General features: G+C 45.8%; 1 protein-coding gene across 4 annotated transcripts in view; it reads left to right on the forward strand.

Annotated features, from left to right (window-relative positions):
- Nucleotides 1-20,828, forward strand: part of LMO1 (LIM domain only 1) — a 59,507-nt gene extending 38,679 nt beyond the window's left edge. For all 4 annotated transcript variants that reach the window (XM_088058316.1, XM_088058315.1, XM_088058317.1 and 1 more), the window contains 3 exons: nucleotides 4,820-5,033; nucleotides 15,805-15,930; nucleotides 20,379-20,828. In XM_088058316.1, coding sequence (XP_087914442.1) covers nucleotides 4,820-5,033; nucleotides 15,805-15,930; nucleotides 20,379-20,484 — 446 coding nt within the window. In that variant the 3' untranslated portion in view covers nucleotides 20,485-20,828. The remainder of the gene's footprint in view (nucleotides 1-4,819; nucleotides 5,034-15,804; nucleotides 15,931-20,378) is intronic.
- Nucleotides 20,829-20,984: the final 156 nt, after the last annotated feature.

The raw sequence follows: 20,984 nt of genomic DNA on the forward strand, positions 1-20,984 counted from the left end.
CCAAAAAACTTGTCTAGGGAAAGAGTTAAAGCCATCTGCCTGAAAGCATTGTGTAAAACATACACACAATGTTGGGGAAATAAGCCAATTATGTGTGCTTCACAGGAGGTGGGGGACTGACCTTTGTGTATAATTAGTTCTTTTATTTAAAGCAAAGATTTTGAATAGAATAACTAATTAGCTGTCATAAATGGCAAATTGAAGATTTTGGCCGGATTCCTTGGGGAGAGTGGGAGGACGTCCCTCCTCCCAGCCCGTACTGTACGCTCTGGCTCTCCTCATTAGGGCTGTTTTTAGTTCTCCACAGCGGTAATGAGGAGTGCAGCGGCGGCACTTCTCTAATAATGCATGAAATGCAGGTGGAGCAGAGCTGCCTGCAGCTCCTGCTGCCTGCTCCCCACACATGTGGATGTAGCTGAGGGGGACAAGCTGGAGTGGAGGGGGGGCCTGGAAAGTCCTGGTGATATCACCTGTGTTTTATGCTCTGGACTCGACTGTATAAAATACAGGCAAGCTGCAAAGCCTTGAGGCATATATCATTAGCTAGCAGTCCCCCATTACTCTTTCAGACCAATTAACCTTTAGAGTTGCATTAGAGAAATTAGGTGGTGAACTTCCCTGCTTTCAGAGGGGACCTCTAGCTCTCTTGCAGACCAGAGCACTGTGGAGCCGTGCGCCGTAGGACCAGTGCAGATAACTGTTATTTAAAAGGTCTGCCATTTATGAAAAGTTCCCAGGCTCTCTTGGAAAGGAGGCTTTATGAGCAGTGCCCTTAGAGGAACCACAGCTGATTGCCATGTGAATAGAAATATCAGTAAAATGCCTTGGAAAAATTTAGAGGTGTACTTAGTGGACACTTGTGTTATAAAGCCAGCTGAATCATTTTACAGAAAGACCCCGACTGAGCAGATACGGGCTGATTAAAGCTTGTTTGTCCGGCTGCGAATAGTGGTAAAGTTTGGATTACTCACTACAATAACAGCCTCTTTAGACACAGACATAAATTTCAGTATGTCCAGAGGTGGTGTCTATAATTTTTTAATGTGTATTGGAGCTCTGAGCACTCAGAGCGGGTTTAGTTTTGTATTTACCAGCAGCAAGTCTATTAAGTTGTAAAGGGCAAAGAAGGGAGTGTAGGTAGCCAGAAATAGAAAGGATTCATCTACTGTTTCTAAGAAAAGAGAGCACTGGATGTCTAGCAACAGGAGAGGAGAGAGCAACTTGATGGTACTTTCAGAATTTGGCAATAATCAGTGTTCCCTTGTGATCACGTATTTAAATATGTGAGCGTGCAGCTGTTAATTTTTCTAGTTCTGCAACACTTCTCATTTTCTTATCCTCCTCCACAGAGCACATGTGGAATTTGTCAAAGGTGACCCCTTTGTTTCTTGTCAGCCCCAGTTAGACACCACATGCCCCTTATCATATTGAACTGGATATCTTGACATTTTTAGGCAAGTACTGGAGGAAAATGGACATAGCAGAATGAAGCCTCATCTCAGTCTTGGCAGTGGGGAAATTACCAAAAAAGAAAGAGCAGTTCTCCAGCTGGCTTCTGCCTGCAGAGCCCAGGCTGCTTCAGGTCTGCTGGAAGGGGGAGGCAGGAGGAGGAAAGCAGGGTTTGGTGTTGATTGTGTCCTCTCTGTGCAAGCCTCTGACCGTGAAAAGGGTTAAGCTTCTGAGATGCTTCTCTCTTGTTGCTTGGAAATGACACGGCAAGTGCTCGAGGAACCCTTGCTGATCAAGTTTGGCAGTTTTTGAAATTTTGTTTCACGCCTTGCCTGCTGTGTCAACTCACCAGCTAATTGCAGTGCAACTTTCTGTAGTGGCTTGTGTGCTCTGTGCAGACCGGTTGGTTGGGATGTCGGAGGGAAACCTCACAGCCCAAAATGTAATTTCAAAACACTGAACCTGACCAGCAGAGGCTGACCTTGCTCGTTATTATCTGAGTGGGAATAGCAGCTTTGAACATCATATGATCTCTGAAATGGTACCTTTTTTCATTAGAAAGCCCCCTGCTGAACACTGACCAAATACATAGCTTTTTTCCTTGCTTAAGGTACTGCTTAAAAATATATCTATATCTGTTCCTTCACTAGTTATTAGAAGCAAATCAAAGTGTTACATTCCCCTTACTTGCAGAAGCCTCTCATAAGACAGTGGTGCTCTTGCAATAGCGAGGAGCTCAGATGGCTGGGGAGAACGAGGGCTGCCAGGGCCACAGATGGAACAAGAACTGCCCGTGCAGTCAGCCCTCAGCCATCCAGGCCTGCTTGCCACAGGAGACCTTCCTAACCTGCCCTGAATGTCCAAATCAGCTTATCCCAATGGTCCAGCCAGGGTTTCATCCCTGCACAGCTGCCCTTGTGCTTGACGCTGCTGCTGCGTTGGCATCCTTTCTCTGGGTGAGGGCAGCTGTACCTCTGAAAGGGCACTGCTTTCACAAGTGAGGCCTTGGGAAGCCCCATCTGGCTGAGGATCTTGTATTTCTGAACCACAGAGCTGATCTCAAACCCCACCCAAGCAGCAGCTCTCTTAAGGTGCGCTGGTTATGTGGAATCTGTGTCTTTCTAGATGCAGGATCCTCGTGTTATCTACACAAACCCTGCAAAAGAATTGTGTGATGACCCCCCTCTCTGTGAGAAATCCTCTTCTGCCTCCAAGGGTACACATTTAGAGAGCCTGTTTGGGGGGTGAATAATGACTTGCTGGTGTCTGGGGCTCCTATCTAAAAACATAATTCTCACATCTAGGCCCTAGTTTCCATAGGTGCGAACTGTTTTCTTTCATCACTGCTACTGATCTTACACAGCTTGCAAATGCAAATTCACGTGCTCGCCCCTCTCTGCCTCACAACAAGGCAGACTCTTCTCACAATGTGCAGTTTTCCTGCAGTGGAGTCGGGAAGAGCATGGAAATTACTCGAAAATTGAAGCCTCTTTTTGCTAATGAAATATATTTTGGATTTTAAAAACCCAAACAAACAAAGGTGTGTCCAGAACCACAGGACCACTTCCCTCGTTCTCATAAGGAACTCTCACCAGGCACACGATACTTCTGCAGTCTGATCTCTGGCACCTGCAGCATAATCCACTTCTGATGCTTCCCTGTCTTGTTCCTCTTTCCAAATGTGTGTTTCTCTGTGGCTTTGTATGTAGAACTTCTCTTGGGAGCGTTGCCGGTTGCATATGTGGCAGTCTAATACAGACACAGGTTTTCACTTAATTACTGCAGATCTGTCACTGGTGTCAAAAGTTTCCTTGCAGAGACTTGGCAAACAAGTTTTGAGTGTGCTGCAGCAGAGGGCAGGAGGGTTCTTTAAGCCTTTAGGGTTTTTGAATGTTACTTGGCCTGTCTCTGTGCTGCTGAGACCACTTTGATTACAGATGGATCAATACCTCGCTGTTTGTGTGGAGGTGTCCTAAGTGCTATTGTCGTCTGCTCGCGGCTCTGAAAAAGCAATTATTACTGTGGGAGTGGTGGGTTTACATGTGCTCGCCATTAGCCACTCTCAGGTCACCCTGGCTTTTAAGGAAAGCAGCAAATGTCACTTACTGCAGTGGCACTGGCTCGGTCCTCTCTGGTTAAGGGACTGTTAATAATTCTATTATCAAGCTGCTGCTTTCTGGGACATCCAGCGCTTCCTACAGAAAGGGTGGAGCAACTTTGTGTAAGAGTATACAACCAGTGACACCTGCTGCTGTGCCAGTGTCCCTTCTCATCATCTCTACATTGGTTAAGCCCACAGTGTGCTTGTTGACAGGCCCAGCATTGTCATTTGTAGTGACTGACACCAGTAAAAATAAAAATCATAACAAATTGAGTCAAGGCTCTAGAGCAAATGGAATTCTGGCATCTGAGTTAATTTATTCTTTGATCATTTCCTGTCCTATCCCTTGCCCACAGTACAATCCTTGTTTATTTTTCCACCTTGCCTATTGATTCCATGAAGTCCTTTCCTGCCTGGCTCTTAAACTGAGAAAGGTGGCAGGTATCACAGTGCTCACCATGGCAGGCACTGGCTGCTTGGAGAAGAGCATCTACCCAGCTATCTCATGCCTGCTTTGCACTCCCAGCAGGGTTTTCCAGGAAGGAAGAAACTCCTGGCTTTTTTGCTACCTTCTCCAGTGATACAAGAGGAGGAGGAAAGCTCTGCTTTGCTTATGGGATGTGGCTTCACTAGTGGCAGAGGGGCATTGGCAGGGTTATTCTCAGCAGCCCTCAAGGGCTTTTAAATCAAATTTATTCTCAAGGGCTTTTGAATCAAATTTATTTTGGAGCAGCCCCTTGCCTGCTCTGGCTTTCAGTCAGACCTCTTGTCACCCACAGGATTCACAGGAGAGAAAAAACAGTGGCATACCACATCTTTTTATACCTACTCCTCTCCCTTCCCTCTCAAACTCGATTCAGCCAAGATGCTGGACCAGGGGGTTACGTACAGTGATGGCCCTTCTGCTTCTTTTTAATTGCCTGTGGCAGGTAATTACCAACAGGAGGGTTGTTGTGAGGTAATTAGGGGAAAAAATAAATGTTGAAATTTCAGCCAGTTTATTCTGCTGCAAGATGTTGGTTAGGAAGAGTCTGGTGCGTTGTGTCAGTCCTACCCTTAGGAAAAAAGGGCTGCGTCCCTGCAAGCGTCGCGCTCCCTCTTAGCCCGCGACAGCAAATGAAGTTAGGATTCCTTTGACTGTCAGCTCCATGCAACGTGAGCTCCTTGCAATGGCAGCAGCAGCAGTGTTTGCTGCCAGCTCTGCCCCCAGTGCCCCCTCCCCAGGCTGTTGGGATGGCCTCTAAAGGAAGCGCTGTGCTTGCCTTGCAGGTGTGCCGATGCTATCCGTACAACCCAAAGGGAAGCAGAAGGGCTGCGCCGGCTGCAACCGAAAGATCAAGGACCGGTACCTGCTGAAGGCTCTGGATAAGTATTGGCATGAAGACTGTCTAAAGTGTGCCTGCTGTGACTGTCGTCTTGGAGAGGTTGGATCAACTCTTTACACAAAAGCAAATCTCATTCTCTGCCGCAGAGATTACCTGAGGTAAACAGAGGGACGTACTGCGGGCTCTTCCTGAAGCCTCGCAGCGTGCTGCCGGCTGTCTGGCTTCCTAAAAATGTGAAAACGTGTGCTTGTGGCTGGCCAGCCCTGCCCAGAGGACACTGGAGCTTCTTCCACTGTCTAAGCACGGCTTTTTACTTACACTTAGCGTATTTTGTAGTCTGGGAGGTGAAATTCTGGTTTTAGGTGAAGATATGAGGAAGAGGTAATGACTTTTTATTATTATTATGGACCAACAAGAACAAACTCTGCCTGCTTAGTAAATTAGGAAAACCTCTTAATTCTCCTTGCATATCCCTGATGCTATATTCCTGCATATTGACTGAGACCTGACCAGCCCTTTACCTTTTCTTTTTCAGTCATAGCTTTTAGACAGATTTCTAGTCTTGAGTAAGGTTTCTCCCAAGGGGCTCTTGTCTCCTCCCTAACTAAACAGACCAAAACTCTAAAATTACAGATCAACTTCAAAAAATGTTTCTGTCTGAGGAAATCAGCAGAGACCATCACTAGCTTTGAGTTAGAACCATTCTGTCAGTGTGTGTCTGCAATACATAACAACACATGGGATTTTTTTGCCTGGTGTGTATGGGGGGTTTTGTGCAAAATACTTTATGCAAACATAAATGAATATTAATAAGACAGCAGGCCTAATGCAAACATTATTATGAGGGTCACACTGCAAAACACTCTGAGTTTTGCTTTGTTTTTTGCTTTGGAAGAATGTACTTGATCTCCAGCTAATGTGTATGTTTTCTTTTATTTTTCCTCAAGCACTGATAGCATTTCCCAGGCAAGCTCAACCAGCAAAACATCTGAAGCAAAACAAACCGAACACACTGTTGTAAGATAGGGAGGTAAAATGCCTTCTAACCTTGCAGTGTTCAGGGGCTGCCTAGATTAGTGTCAGTGCTCAGATGCTTCATGTGTTTCAATGGGAAACGTTTTTCTGAAAATCTTCAGTAAATATTTTCTTAGTAAACTTGAACAAACAAGTTTCTCCTCCTAAAGGCAAGAGATTAAGCACTGAGCCAAACAGAAGGACTGAGTCTGTCAGCTGCCATGTGGGAGCTGTCACCTTGCCCTTCAGCCCAGCAGTGCATGAGAGCATCCTGCCCACAGGAGGGTTTTAGAGCTGAAACTCTTCAGGCCACATGTGAAATATCCCAGGTGAAATTCTGCCACACAGGCAGCACTTGCAGCTCCACATCTGTTAGGTGGGGTGTGTCCCCAAAATCTAAATGAAGAAGAAAGAGCTTGGGTAAGGGTGAACAGGTCTGAGGTGGAAAAGACAAGATAAGCAGCCTTTGGAAAAGTGGAAAGGGTGCGAAGAGGAAAGAGTTAACTGTCTTCAATATAATGAAATAATTTTTGTACCTTCCTTAAATCTGAGTATTTACTAATGTCACAAGTCACTTGCTCTGAAAGCATCCTTAACCCTGTCTGTGCTAAGCTAAAAAAAATGAGCTCCAGAAAGTTTGAATTCAACACAGAGATTTCCACCCCCAAACTAGCATTTTGGTTCTTCTTCAGCTTAACTATACTCTTTCTGTGTTGTGGACATAATTCTGATGTGTCAGTGAAGAATATTTCAGTTCTTGATCTTCCTTTTTGAGGAAGCCTTTCATCACAGTATCACAATTGGGTCACGTTAGATACTATCACAAGGACCCCCAAAATCTCTCAGGAGACCTTCTTCCAGGAATAGTTTTCTTTCCAGGAAGAGCAGCTGCATTATTTTCTGAAGTATTTGTTTATACTTTATCTTGTTTATACATTATCTTTTCTTTATCTTGTTTGCACCCAGCTTGCCAACTGATACAGGTTTCTCTATCTGTCATCCTCCACTTCATTATTTGTCACTTGACTTTGTCATTTCTGGTCTTGAAAAAGTGTTGTGTTTGTGATTTTTGTTTTGTTTTTTTTTTTTTAATTTGACCCTGAAGATAGATATTCAGCTTTATTCTATATGTTGCAGAACCCTGCTAGAAATACTGAGCTGGACACTGTTTCCAATTTACATTTGCTTTTTGAGACCTGTGAGCTACCCCATGTTTTGTCCATTTAATAAGCACCGTATTGATTTTGGTTTATTCTAGTTTCATAACAAAAATAATGTGTGGCATCAAATCAGACATGTTAAAGTGCCAAAGGACAGCGGTATTGATGCTGTTAGGTTTAGAAGGACCTTTTTTATCACTGGAGTTGTAGAGCACTTTCTTTCTTTCTTTCTTTCTTTCTTTGGTTTTTGCCATGAATGCTGCTTTGAGGTGGAAGAGCTTAATCTGTGATTTTCCCACTGGCCCCTAGATGATGTGAGTTTTCTGGGGCATACCAGAAGCCTGTGCTGGAGATGGAAAAGAAGCCATTGCAGACTGCAGGAAGTGTCCCAGCTTTGTGAAGAGAGGGCAATTCATGGCATGAACCATGGAAGGCAACAGTTGGAACTTGTGTTTGATCATGGCCATGCAGATTCTGTCCCAGCACCAGTTAAATGTGGTCTCTGGAACAAAATTCTGTGCCTGAAAGGTGTCCTGTAACAACTCTGTCTCCCTTTTTGAGGGTGGAATAGTTCCTGGCCTGACAGGGGGGAAGTCTGTTGCTATTTCTGCATGGTTAAACTGTAAAGTTAAATTGTTGATTGTAAATGTTAAACTGTAGAGACTTGTGTAGCCTTTACAGTAAATATTTTCCGTTTATCTGAATTTAGGGTGTTAGAGCTTTGACTGTTTTTTGTTGGGAAGAACATGGTCATATCCCAGTTGTCATATCTTGGGAAATTTAACAAAGACTCAGCTAGGAAGGAATAATATTAACTCTGTAATAGCACTGTTAATTAGCCTTCAGCTGTTTAGGCAGCTGTTTACAGCTATCAAGGCTTGTTTTCTTACAAATAATTTGGTTTATACTGGGGTTTTTTGAGGGGCTCTGCTGAACTCCTGGGGTCTTTCAGGCTTTCAGGCTCCCAGCGTAGGAATAAGGGGATTGCTATGCAGCCCCATATTTATAGAAATATAAAGCAGTTTTTTACTTTAAAACATCTTTTGTTGGCTTCTACACAAAATATTTCTTTCTCTCTCAATTTTAAGTATTAGTTCTATTAACAGAAGGAGATAAAGTTGCCATCACAATCTTCTCTACTGTCTGTTCCCTCCTGATAATTTGAATTTTTCTTCTTGGAGAATTAACCATCCCCATCATTATATAATTCATTCACATTAGTAGTTTTAGAGTCTCTATCCCCATTTTTTCTTCCTTGTTAAACAGCTCACAGTGTTTGGCCTACTAGTCAAATTTTAGCAGAATTCATTCCTATAAATAACTTCTCATGCTTCACACTGTAGTTGTACCATAAAGGGAGCACTTTACCTGGAGGACAGTCAGAGGAATTCAGTCAGAGGGCTCCTGGAATATTTTGTTGTCAATTTTCAGCTCTGGGACCCTCCTGTGCCACCCCTCCTGAGGGCAGGTACCGATGAGCCATGCAGGGACTGGGGCTAGGGATGGATTTGTGGCAGAGGCTCAGGACAGGAGTGGTGCCAGCTCCTTCCCTGCTGTGGCAGCGTTCCTTTGGAGCTGGCTTTGTCCCAGGCACTGGGAGCACGGTGGGCTGCCGGCTCTGGGTGCTGATCCTCAGTGGGTTTTCAGCAGAAATCTTTCTGACGTGTTCCAGGAGCTGCGAGCAGACCGTAGCCTGATCATTTGTTTCAAAAGATAAACTGTCGTCATTGCTTGTGAAGGAACATTTGTTAACCTTCACTTTTCATAAAACACTTTCTTGCTCATTTTTTAATCATGAAAGATGAAATTGGATCTCGAGTTGTTATCCTTGTGGTATCACCTCAGTCTCCAGCTGTGTCTCGATGTATCTTTCAATACATTTCATCTCAGCAAATAGATTTACCATTTGTTTCATAATCGCAGTTCCAGCATTCCGACCTCTAATTATTTTTGATAAGCAAATGCTATTGAAGGAACTGCTTCTGGGACAGAGCAGCTTAGCATGCAGGCTCAGATGGCTCCTCGCAGCCCCCACGCAGCGATGTGTGTTTGTTCCGAGGCATAATTAAACATTCACCAAGCTCCGCTTCACAGGGACGGGCTGGGTGTTGCATCAGGATTTCCCATGAGGAACTGACAACTTAAATTTCACTGTGAAGTGCTGATGAAGAACGTGATTTTTCCTTTTTACTCAGCATGGTGCCCTCACACGAGCAAAGGCGAGTCGGGCTTGCTTTGAGAGGAGCAGAACTGTTGCTTCTGCGTGTTTGATATGCTGCTGTTGGGAAAGTTTTTCATCATGTAAACTGATTGGGGCCTTAATTAGACTCCAAAGCAAGCGCAAAACCTGCATTTAAAAATGATGGTGAATCAGTAAAAGAGAAGGGCTTCCCGGGAAACCCTGATGCTGTTCTCAGTGGGTTTCATGGCAGTTCTTTTCACCCACTCTCCCACATGTTTGGATCAGGGCTGCAAACTCAGCAAGGCATCCCTCTGCACCTGGCGTTGGTGCCTCCGGGGAGCAGAGAAGTCCTCTGCATCCACCTGAGGAACAGGGACCTCCTGGCAGGGTTGCCATCCCCTGTCACCCCTCAGCACTGTCTGTAGCACAGAGGCTTGAACTCCACCCTCAGCAGCTCCTACTTCAGATGACTCAGGTGCCAAGTCCTGGGGTTTCTGCCCTACTCCAGATGCCCCTGGGCACTAATTCTGTCAGTGAATGCTTTTAGGAGCCCTTTTGGCGAAGTGTTCTATATCTGGCAAATATGCAGGGTTTAATTTTCTTGTGAGATAAGAGCAGAACCATGGGTGCCCTGCTCTGCTGGCAGAGAAGGATGTGGACAAATTCCCTCCTTCTGGTGGCCTTCCCCAAGTCAAACCCTGAGCCAAACCACTGAACCATGTCTGGCTGTGTGAGAACAAGCCTTTGGGAACTGAGATGTGTGTGCCCCAACAGGCAGAATTTAAGTTGATCTCCCCAAGACATTACTAATGCTCAGAATGTGGCTTTAACCTGCAGAAGCTGCAGCACCTTTGGAGCAGGACAGGGAGAATTTGGGATATGTTTTCCCTCTGGAGAAGCAGAGCGTGCATGTACGCACCGAGAGCATGCCCTCCCGATTTTTCAAGGGACGTGCTTGGCGTGGGAAGGAGAGGTACAAATGCAGTGTGGCTGAAAAAATGGTGTCTGCTCAGAGCCTAAAAACGTCACTAAGCTGAAGTGCTGCTTTTGCCTCGCAGTAGGGAGCATCTTGCATGCTGCATAGGACACCCTCACTTCTGCACTTGGTGTCTGTTCAGATTAAGGAGGATTAATTAGGCTCAACATACAATGTGTCTTGGCAACATTGCTGTGCTTTGTGATGTTAAAGTGCTGATTTCTTTTTCCCCCTGCAGTAGCTGGTCCAGGACTTTCTCACAGCCTGTGCCCCTACTTGGTTTGTTTGTTTGCTTTTTGCCTTTTTTTTTTTCCCCCCATCTCCAAAACTTCTCACTGAGGAGGAAAGCTAATGGGGAGTAATTCTGCCTGGCTGTGGTACACTAGCATGCCTCTAGCACTTTCAGCTTTACAGTTTTCTGACTGCTGTATTTATACTCTCCTAAGAGGGTGTTGATACACTTGTGCCAGAGCAAGGACGGGTTTGAGATCAGCAGTTCCAGTTATACCATGGGAAAGGCTGGGGCAGGGGAGGAAGACTTGGACTTTTCCTACCTGCTCATGATCCCAACCCCTCTGTGAATACCCACTGAAAATATGGAGGAAGAGGCCAAAGGAGTGAAAATAAATGAACATTCAGATGTGTCCTTCAAGTGAAAACAGACTCCCTTGAGCAACCTTGAAGTTCAGGCCCAGTAATCTCTGAACCAGTGCAGTCACTTGGCCAAGGGCTGTTTTGTACTGGTTCAACTCCCCCGCTATGCTGTCCTTGAATGCCAAACCCTTTGGCATGCAAGATGTAAATTCTTTGGGACTGATCTTGAAGGCTTCATGAGAGGACAGCTTGACCAACTTCATTAGTATCAAAATGCATTTCCTTTCCTTCAGCTGACATGACTTCCCAGTGCAGCACTGACATCGGTGTCCTGGATAGGAGGGTGTAGCAGCACCAACACAATTAAACACAAATAAATATGTATTTACCATGCTGAAGCTCCTATCACTGAGGCTTTCTCTAATTCACACAAGGGCTGATTGCAGCAAAGCTGTCTGAAGTTGCTTTTAAGCTTATTCTTTTTTATCTTTTTAAGTGATGTTCAGGCTTTCCCTGCATTTATTGGTTTATTCAATACTGCAGTCAAGTCACACTTGTAGCTCAGCCTATTTCTAATACCCACAGATGGGAAAAATACTGATCGCAGTATTTAAGAGCCATCCCCACTTAAAAATCAGTTGTTGGTTTGTTTCAAAAGGCAGGGGCAAAACCTTTTCTTTTCCTGAGGATGGATTTCAGGTACATAAAGCAAGTTTTGTTCTACAGCAGGCCCTGATGAAACTAAGAAATAAACAGCAGCAGGCAAACAGGGAAGGTGTATGGGAAAACTGATTTCACCTTCTGGCTGGGGACAATACCAGCATGGAGTTCCATAGCTCTTACAAAACTTGTATATCCAGATAATCTGGATATATAAATATGTAGAAAAATAGGCAGTTGGACATAATATCTACAAATGTAGATATTTATCTGTTGGTTACTGTTTAGTCTTCCTTCAGTTCATAACTCTTATCTTTCAGTGTTGACAAAACCTTTTTTGGGGGGCAATTATCAGTCTCCATTCAGCTGTTTGAATTTTGAACTTGTTTTGTTCCTGTATTTAAAAAAAATCCAGTTGACACTGCCAACCTTTCCTTTCTGTACCATTCATTATTTTTATGTGCCTGTCCTGCTTCCTCTTTTTTTGTTTCCTTTGAAGTCAACAGCTCCAAAATTTTTCCTCTTTCTGCGGAGGGAAGATTTTCTCCTCCTCTTTTGATTGCAAGCTGCTATCTAGTCAGACACCAGGCTAGAGGGGGCGAGAAGAAATGGGGACTCTCTCCTTACAGGCAGTGACTAAACCAGATTGTTGTTCCTAGTGGAGACAAAAATAGGCAAACAGGTTCTCAGTTTAGCCCCCCTGAACATCTTGGTTAAACGAAAAATCTGTTAAAAGGTATTAATGTTTTCATATGAGAAGTTTCTTCCTGTTTTCCTTACAGTAAGAACCCTTAACCATTCTTTTTCCCACCCAAAAAAAAAAAACCCTGCAGGGTGCTGTGACATTACTATGGATATAATTAATTTGAGGTGTATTCAGAGTTGTTGAGGTCTGGATCACCATGCACAAGACTGCTCTTCAGCCCAGACAAGACTACATAAAACCCATCCTTTGACAGTTGCCTACTACTTCCCTCCTTTTGCCATTAATTCATTTGCATTCAGGGCTGCTCCTGTATGCCAATTAGCTTTAATTTTTACTATACACACTGACATCAATGGCCAATGAGAACAGGGCATAGCAGGGTTTTTAGTGTGCCCATAAACTACAGAAAATTGTCCTTGGACAAACTCCTGCTTTTAGACTGGCTGACAACAATAGACGTGGTTAAGTTCAGGCTAAGAGCCATTAAACATAATTACTACCACAGGGTAAAAGTTTAATTGTGCTAAATTTTAAATCTGCATAGTCTATGCTTATTTACAAGCTGGCTGGGTCTTCTGTTACATAAAGGGGAATAAATCTGTACTTAAAAATTGTTGCCTTTTAACTTCAAAGGGAAGTGAATAAATAGGGATTTTTAGAAGACGCAAAACAATCCCAAACTGAAAACTTTCTGTATTTCCAGCTTCTTTTATGCCAATGGCTCCAAGCTGGTAAGTAGAGGCTAAACATCTGATAGATTTTTCTAGTGCACTTCAGCTTCGTGTGTGTGAATGTGTGAGAGAGTGTTGCATCTGTTACGAAGGTGTTTGGGGGACAGAATGCAGATCAGCTTGTTCATGCGGGGTTATTTTAAATTTAACCACAGATGGGGCTTGGGGTGGAAGGTTTTTCCTCCTGCTCCTTATCTTCTCTCCCTCCTTCCAATAGCGTTAAGCTCCCCACTTCAGGAAGCTTCAGCTCAAGTAGCTTCTGGATCAGGGGATATCAGATGTGGCAGGTTTCCTACAAGCAAACAAAAAAAGGCAAAAGACTCTGTTCATTTTGCGTTTTCTTCCAACAAATTTTGAAAAAGCCATGTTCGCCGAGCTACAAGTTACGGCGTATTTTTAGAAGCATGGTGAATACATGGGGCTCTAAATCACTCCCCAAAAAGCAGATTAAAATTAGGAGGTGCTAGAATAAGTGTGAAATGTTCATCTGTTGGGAAAGGGAGGGTATGGAGGACTGTGAAACTTGATAGAAGAGATAAAGATTAGCACGCTGACTCGCTGGAAGCCACGTTATGTAGACATTAGAAGGCAACACGATTTCAGCTGGACAGAACATAAGCTTCAGTTCTTATGCAAACAGTCAAAGCTGTTTAACAATTGGTTTACCCCCAAAACCCCTGAAAGGAGACAGGTGAATACGATGCCAAATACATTTTTCATGTTTCTTAAGCTAACTGTTTAAATAGTTAAGTGAACATCTGTCCAAATTTCCCCATCATTTCCATTTAGAAAAGTCTGCTATTTGAAGGCTGAAGAAAAGCACCTGCTTAACAATGCAAATGGTGCTGTCTGGGGCCCCTTTATTTTGTTTAATCTAGATTGAGCTCCACACAACTGTGATGCTAATGAATAATGGATATTTTATACTTGTGCATGTAGCAGTGCTGGGCACAGAGCAAATCTAGGATTAACCTCCCAGTTTCCCTGCCTAATGCATTTGACTCATTTTTTTTTAGTTTGCTGTGACTTGGGTACTCTAAAAACGGATGCCTGCTTTTATGGGAAATGGGAAAATCCTGGCAAAAGCTGTCAGGCTTTGCTGTGCCCAAGTGGAAAGGGGCAGCTAGGCTGGGGAAGGGAGGGATGTCTGGACTAATGGCTTGATTTGTGAGTGGGTGCTGAATGAGAGCCAGGGCTTTCCAGGGTGGAGACCTGGATGCTTTTCAGTGCTGCATTTTTGCAGTCCCGTCTGCTGGCGTTAGGCAGCAGAGGCCCATGCCCAGCTGCCTCCCCTGCCTTTCCTGCCCATGGAGGCAGGAGCAAGAGGGGTCAGCTTGCAGGGAGGAAGGGACTGCCTTTTGCTGGTGCAAAAACATGCATACATGTGGTACAAAAACATACCTACAGCTGGTGTCTCACTCTGCCTTTCAGCCTCCTGATGATGGAATCACAGGGGAAGAAATTTTGGTACTCCCTCTGCGGATTTTCTATCCTGCACGCGTGTTTCTGTTTTGGTTTGTGTGGTTTAGCTCTCAGGGAAAACACAGTGCTGTTTCTTCATAGGAAGGCCTGGGATTTTCCCACCAGGCCTAATGAAAGACCACTGATACCACTTCTAAAGAAAAATAAGGGTGGGCTTTCTTACAGCTGGAGGGCGAGCTGACTTCGGGAGCACAGCACTGTAGGAGGGTGGGAGAGTTGTGTGGAGGTTTCTATAACACTGCTGGGTGTTTCAATTCACAATTACTGGCCAGTAATAATTAGTATTGATTAGCCTGGCAAATTGCAGGTTTAGAAATTGGTTATAGATTTTCCTGATGCTTCTCATCTGCGTGTTGTGGAATCAGCCAGAACCGATGGCTTGAAACAAACCGTGAGCCCAGATCTGTCCGCGGGCAGCGGCGCGTTGCGTGCGCAGAGCTAATGGCCAGCAGGGATCGTACATCTTGAGGCTCATCACCCCCAAAATACCGTTTTTATCATCTTCCAGGCCAAGTGACATGTGACCAGAGGCTGGGGTGAACCTTGGTTCTGTCAGCCCGTGGCTCCGTGCCCCCGGCCGGTTGGAGCCTGGCGCACACAGGGTCTGCAGGGACACCTGGGGCAAGGGGGCCGCGGGAAGGATGCCGCAGTCTTGCTCGAGTCCCCCGGCAGGAGCTGCAACAGCAGCAGCAATCTGGGGAGACAGATAGTGAAAGCCAAGATGAGAATGGCAAAGCTTCCAGTGCTGAAGGGCTGTCCTGGAGGGCCGGGGAGCTGGAGTGGAACGGCTGAGCATGCTGTCCAGGCCGCCGTGGAAGGGCTTAGCTGGCTCCCGGGAGGGCTGGGGAGGCAGGAGGAGGGGGGCACAGCCCGGGAGGAGGGCTCGCTCTCTGAGCTGTGTGCTCATTGCGAGATATGTCGTGCTTTTTCTTTTTATCAGCAGGTAAGTGAGGTTCTTCCTGAGCTCTGTCACAGCGCTGCCTGCCAGGAGTGGCAAAGTTCATGGGACTTGTGTGTCCTGCTGCCATCCTGTCCCTCCGTCAGGCTGCGGCCAAGCGCAGCAAGCCCGTGTGGGGAGCAGGATGGGCAGCTCCCACCACCTACCCCACTGCTGCAGAGAGGCAGATAGCTTTTGACTGAAATTTTGTGAGCCCCAAAATAGTGCTCTAAGTGTTTAATGCTTTTCTCCATTAGACAGCAAATTAGCCCTAGGCTCACAAACCAAATGAAGTTTCATCTCGACGATCGGAGCCTGCTCACCAGGCAGTTTTATCCCAAGTTCCCGCGCGCTGGTTGGTCAGTGAAATGGAGACTGCAGCTTCTATTTATTGGTGCAATACAGTATTTGATACTGCTAATTACACTTAATTAGTCCTTCCACCATTTAATTAAAATGGCTTCTAATGATTGTGCTTCTTTGGCAGGCTCTTTGGTACCACCGGGAATTGTGCTGCCTGCAGTAAACTGATCCCTGCCTTTGAGATGGTGATGAGGGCCAGAGATAATGTTTACCATTTGGACTGCTTTGCCTGTCAGCTCTGCAACCAGCGGTGAGGACACAGTTATTGTACACACAAACTAATTTATACCTTTGCCCAGAAAACGGGAAATGAAATGTTTGATGCACGCAGCCCGTCTGGGGCTCACAGCCTGCTGGCAGGGCTGGGTTGCCAGGCTGACCTGGGGGATGCGTGTAAGTACCTGTAGCCCTTTTTCTGCAAATCCCCTTGGAGCTGGTGGGAGTTGGAGGGGCAAGGGGGAGGACACAGACTGTACAGCTGCTGCTGAATAAAACAAACTGCGCCAGCGTCCTTTCGGGAGCTCCCCTCTTTGCAGAAGGCAGATGATGGAGAATGGACCTCCTCTGGCAAACTGACATTATCTCTCTTAAATCACATTTCTGACACGTTCAAAACTGGGAGTGGAAAAGAAGAAGGATAGAGAGAAGGGACAGAAAGGAGGAAAATACTCCGGCCAAGCCCTTTCCAACACTAGGAGCAAATCCCTTTAGGTGGTGTGTAATTAATAGGGGATCTTGGTGGTATAATTTTGAGTGGGCTTGCTGTTTCTGCTGGGTGGAGGATGGACATCAGGGACTATAATAAAGGGCCATGCCTGAAAACAGTGTTTTCATTTGAACTACCTGGAGCCAGTAGCATTTGGGAGGCATGTGAAAAAATCTTCCCAGCACCATGTTTGTTGATCATCATAGGCAGAATGGAAGCCCACAGAACCAGATGTGATACTGTGTCACCTTCTGATGCATCCATTTGTCCATCCTTGTCTGAGATAGACCTGGAACTGCTTGCAGTTCTTATTTCTTGTTTAGTCAGGCTGTAGTGACTGCCCAGGGTCCAAGGGCTGTGCTGGTGTTCCTGTTCTGGATCTGTGGTTGTTTCCCAAAGATGAAACTGGGATACCAATGCCTCATCCCATGGGAAAGTGTGAGAGAGATGACAAAATTTGTGGGAAGATGTATAACCAAATTCTGTAAAAGTCAAGCTAAAATCCTGGCTTCAACATCCCTTTGCTTACTCTAGAGAAGAGTCACAGTGGGGATCGCTCGTGGAGCAGCCGTACATGAGTGCAAACACCTGAACTTGGGAGATGCTGTCCCATTCCCAAACCCCTGAACTTGGGAGATGCTCTCCCGTTCTGGTCTCTAGGGCTCAGCCCTAGAGGTGAATTTGGTGCCTGAGCACGGAGGAGGTGTTCGAGGTACAGAACTCCCACTAATGCTGTCGCCGCACGGGCGCGGTGGCAGTGCCGGGGAGGCAGTGACATCTAGTGGCTCCTGGCCTTGGGCTCTCTTCCAGCTGCCCAGTCTTGTTTTGTGGTTCTTGAACACAGAGCTGATCCCACCTCGTCCCCTAAGATGCTCCTTCCACACCGTGACAATCGCCAGCTCTGGGATTTGTCTCCAGCCTCGGGAGTGCTGTGGGTGCTGCCAGGCTCAGCCCTTAGGATCAGCTCTTTTCAGCCTCCTGATGATTCCCAGGTGGGAGAGAGTTGGTCCCAAACTCCACACTAAACCTGGGCCTGGAGCATTATAAACGTCCCTTCAGGCAGCCCTGGGATGTGGAGTCAGGAGTGGCCTCCTTGGAGTTGGCCTTGGAGTCTGCAAGCTGAGTATCTCTCATCAAAGCCCTGCTTCACCCTTCTCTCACAGAAAATCCTACTGCTGCCTAGTTTTCATTTTCAGTAATTTCTTTTAAATTTCACCCTGCATTTCAAAGGCTCCAAAGCACATCTCTCCCTCCCTTTCCTCTTCAATTGCCAGTGTGGTGCCACTCTGTCCTTCAGACAACCTCCAGGGCTGTCACTGCCCAGCAGGAGAGTGCAGGTAATCCCCCCTGTTCTGGCAGAGTTGTGCTGTGATGCACAAGGGATTTGCTCAGTTTGTGAGGGGCTGAGTTGTTCTGAAAGGTGGGCTATGTGTAGCTTCTTAATTTTGGCTGGGGTCAGAGGGCTACTAATTCTTATGACTTATTCTGTAGAGACTTGGGCTGGAAAGGGCAGAATGGAAGTGATCCAGTAACAGACAGCACTGGGTGCTGAACTGAGACCAGTGAGATTAAGTAACCCTAAAGCCAAAACTGCAGAGGTGGATGTGGATACCAGTTCTGGTTCTGAATTGGAAACTTCACCTGAAACCCCATCTTGTTCTTCAGCTCTGAAAAGATTTGATGATGAAGACTTTCCCTTAGTTCTCTTCCAGCTTGCTTGCTATAGCTTGACTCTGTAATACAGAGTGCTAAATCCATCACAGCAAAATCTCTAATATTTTTACCAAGTGTGCAGTGTTTTCATTACTTTCATTCCCTAAAACACCAGTTTTGCATCAAGTCCTGCATTACCACTCAGCCTACCATGCTTTAAACTGTTCTAAAGTCGTCATGGTCATTGTAGTGGTGAATAAAAGCTGGTCACTGCTGTAACTGGCTGATAGGTCAGTGTTACAAGGGTTGCAGGAAATCCAGCTGTTTCTCTTGCATTATCTCAAGTGTGGGTTTGCTCAGAAGAAAATCACTAAAGAAATGGCAAAGTAGGTTCAGCACCTATTTGTGACTGCTGCTGGCTGGAATTTGATCACCCAAATGGGCTCTGCAACGTCCCTGCTCCGATCATTTTGGGCTGGCAGTGTGAATCTGGGCCTGAGGTCACCCTCTTAACCCCTCTGTCTCCCCTTGTGATGCATCAGCTGAAGAGACCCCAGTTTACTGGTGGGTTTGCAGGACTGGCAAGTAGAAACAGTTGCCTTTCCAGTGAATCAAACCCTTCTCCCAAAACTTCACATCACATTTGGGTCCCCCTGTAGAGCATTTCAGTTCCTGTGCGCTTCTACACACCCCACACCTTCCAAACTCTCCAGCTCCTCCTTTGGCTCCTCTACACCCAAAACCAGGTTTAGCAAGAGACAGCTGTTCATGATGCTGGTGGGCAAGAGTAATTTTTGCATTTCTCTTCCTGGAGGTTTCTATGGCACTTAATGTGGGGATAAGTAGTGAAAAGCAAGCAGCTGTGTCTGTTCTTTATTGTGAGTAAACCTGCTCCTGGGGAAGGTGGTGTTAAGGAGAGTGTGTACAGTACAGTTTTTACCATAAAAGCTGTTAATGGAAATTAGGAATAATCTTTATCTTTTTAATATATAGAAAAGGTTGAATTTCAGAACTACTAGAGCACGTGCCACAGAGGGAAGAAGATGGAAGGTCTTCAATGAAATCCTATAAAGTGTGAACCTATGCCCAGTTCTCTCTGCACCAACTTGGCAAATGCATCAGCCTATTTGCAGGTGTCAAAATGTAGAAATCTTGTGCCTGTGTTGGGCCTATAAAGGAGCTCTAAAATTATCAGTCCTATTCTTTTAGCAGAAAACTCTTTTTTTATGGAGATGCTCTGCCTGAAGCTGCCTGAGTTACAGATGATGAAAGCACTTTAGGCAAGGGGTAGGCAGTCCCAAAACTCTGCCTGGGAGCAGGGGAAATGGGCATTTTGAGGTCTGCTAAGTCTCCTGAGGATGGGGTCACCTCCAATGATCTTCCTTCAAAGCCCTGCAGATACTTAGCCTCGCCAGAGGCTGGTACCTACCCCTTCTTTTCAGTGCAGAGCTGCCTTGAAGCACAGTGCCTGACCCAGGTTGTCCCTTTGCTTCAGGGACCTTTGGCTGATTTCAGACTCAGCTCTTGGGGCAGTCTGTCATTGTCCTGCCAGCGTGATGGACAGAAAACAGCCCCTGAACTGGGTGCAGAGAACATTATTTGTTATCTTAAGAAGTAAAGATTAGCTTCTGATTCCTGAGCAAGCAGGCAGGGTGGAAAAAGCTATTGGCTGTCAATTCACACCTCTCCGATCTTATATGTGGAACTTTTTTGACCTTAATGGTCAAATAAAATTGTTAAATATCACAAGCTTCTCTGTCAACTTCAAGACAAACAGAACAATTTACATGGTATATAGAGAGCAGTGCCCTTCGCTCAATGAAGATAAAGGTTAGGAGTCCAGCCACCGAGAAATTTCTATTTATTGTTCAGCACTGTACACAAGGGGGTGAGGGAGGACTTAATAGCCAGTCCTTGCCTGGAAATTAGTGTAAATACTGCTTCACCCGAGGGAACTGTGGAAATGTGGATACCAGCAAAAACTTGAAATAGGCTCAGTGTAATATTGCCCGCTTGATTTCCTGGTTGGAGAGCCAACATCTTTTGTCTGCAGGGACAAATCCCTTAACTGCTCCCAGCCTCCTCCTGCAGCTGGCACGGGACCCTGCAGAGAGTGGGACCTGCTCCCCAAGCTGCTCCCTGTGGCCTGGAGCCAAGCACGGATGTGCCAGGGAAAGGGAGAGCAAAACCCTGGGATGGCAAGGGGAGAAGCACTGGCAGAGCTAGAAATCAAACCCTGCTCACCGGAGTCGCCTTCGGACCCAAACTGCCTCAAATCCCCCCCATCCTAACATCTGCTCATACTCACACCCACTAATCCTTTCTTTTTCATCCTCCAGATTCTGCGTGGGAGACAAGTTTTTCCTGAAGAACAACATGATCTTGTGTCAGATGGACTATGAGGAAGGGCAGCTGAACGGGAGCTTCGAGTCCCAGGTTCAATAACAGCCCCTGCTTCGCTGGAGCACTGTGGGATGGGCGCTTGGCCGCACGAGCAGCGAGGGCGTCTGTCAGCTTGCCTGCAATATTTTTTTAATTCTTGGTCCAGAGAGGACTATATACATTGTAGTACTTTTCCCCCCCAACACAAAGCAGTTACAATTTTAGATGTACAGTTGTGCCTGCTTAGCTGAGCACTGCATTGCCTGTATGTTTGTGAGTTTTTGGGGTCTGGGGGAGGGCTCTGTACAGTCTGTTTTCTGTATATAAACTGGAACATTTATTTTATGAAAAATGTAATGCAATTTTATTACTGGTGTGAATTAAAAATTATGAATGTTTCCTGGTCATCTTTGCTGTGGTTTCTTCCCCGTGTGGCAAAAGCCTGTATTTCCTGTGCTTTAGCTGAGCAGACTATTGGAAACGTGTACACAGATCCCTGGAAACTGCGTGGATCACAGCAGAGGCAGGTTCTCTCACAGTAACTGGGGGAAATGCCGCTGCAG

The sequence above is a fragment of the Pseudopodoces humilis genome, chromosome 7 (genome assembly GCF_049639895.1).
Source record: "Pseudopodoces humilis isolate 2021_Gansu_Grassland_sample_001 chromosome 7, ASM4963989v1, whole genome shotgun sequence".
In the NCBI taxonomy this organism is placed as follows: Eukaryota; Metazoa; Chordata; class Aves; order Passeriformes; family Paridae; genus Pseudopodoces; species Pseudopodoces humilis.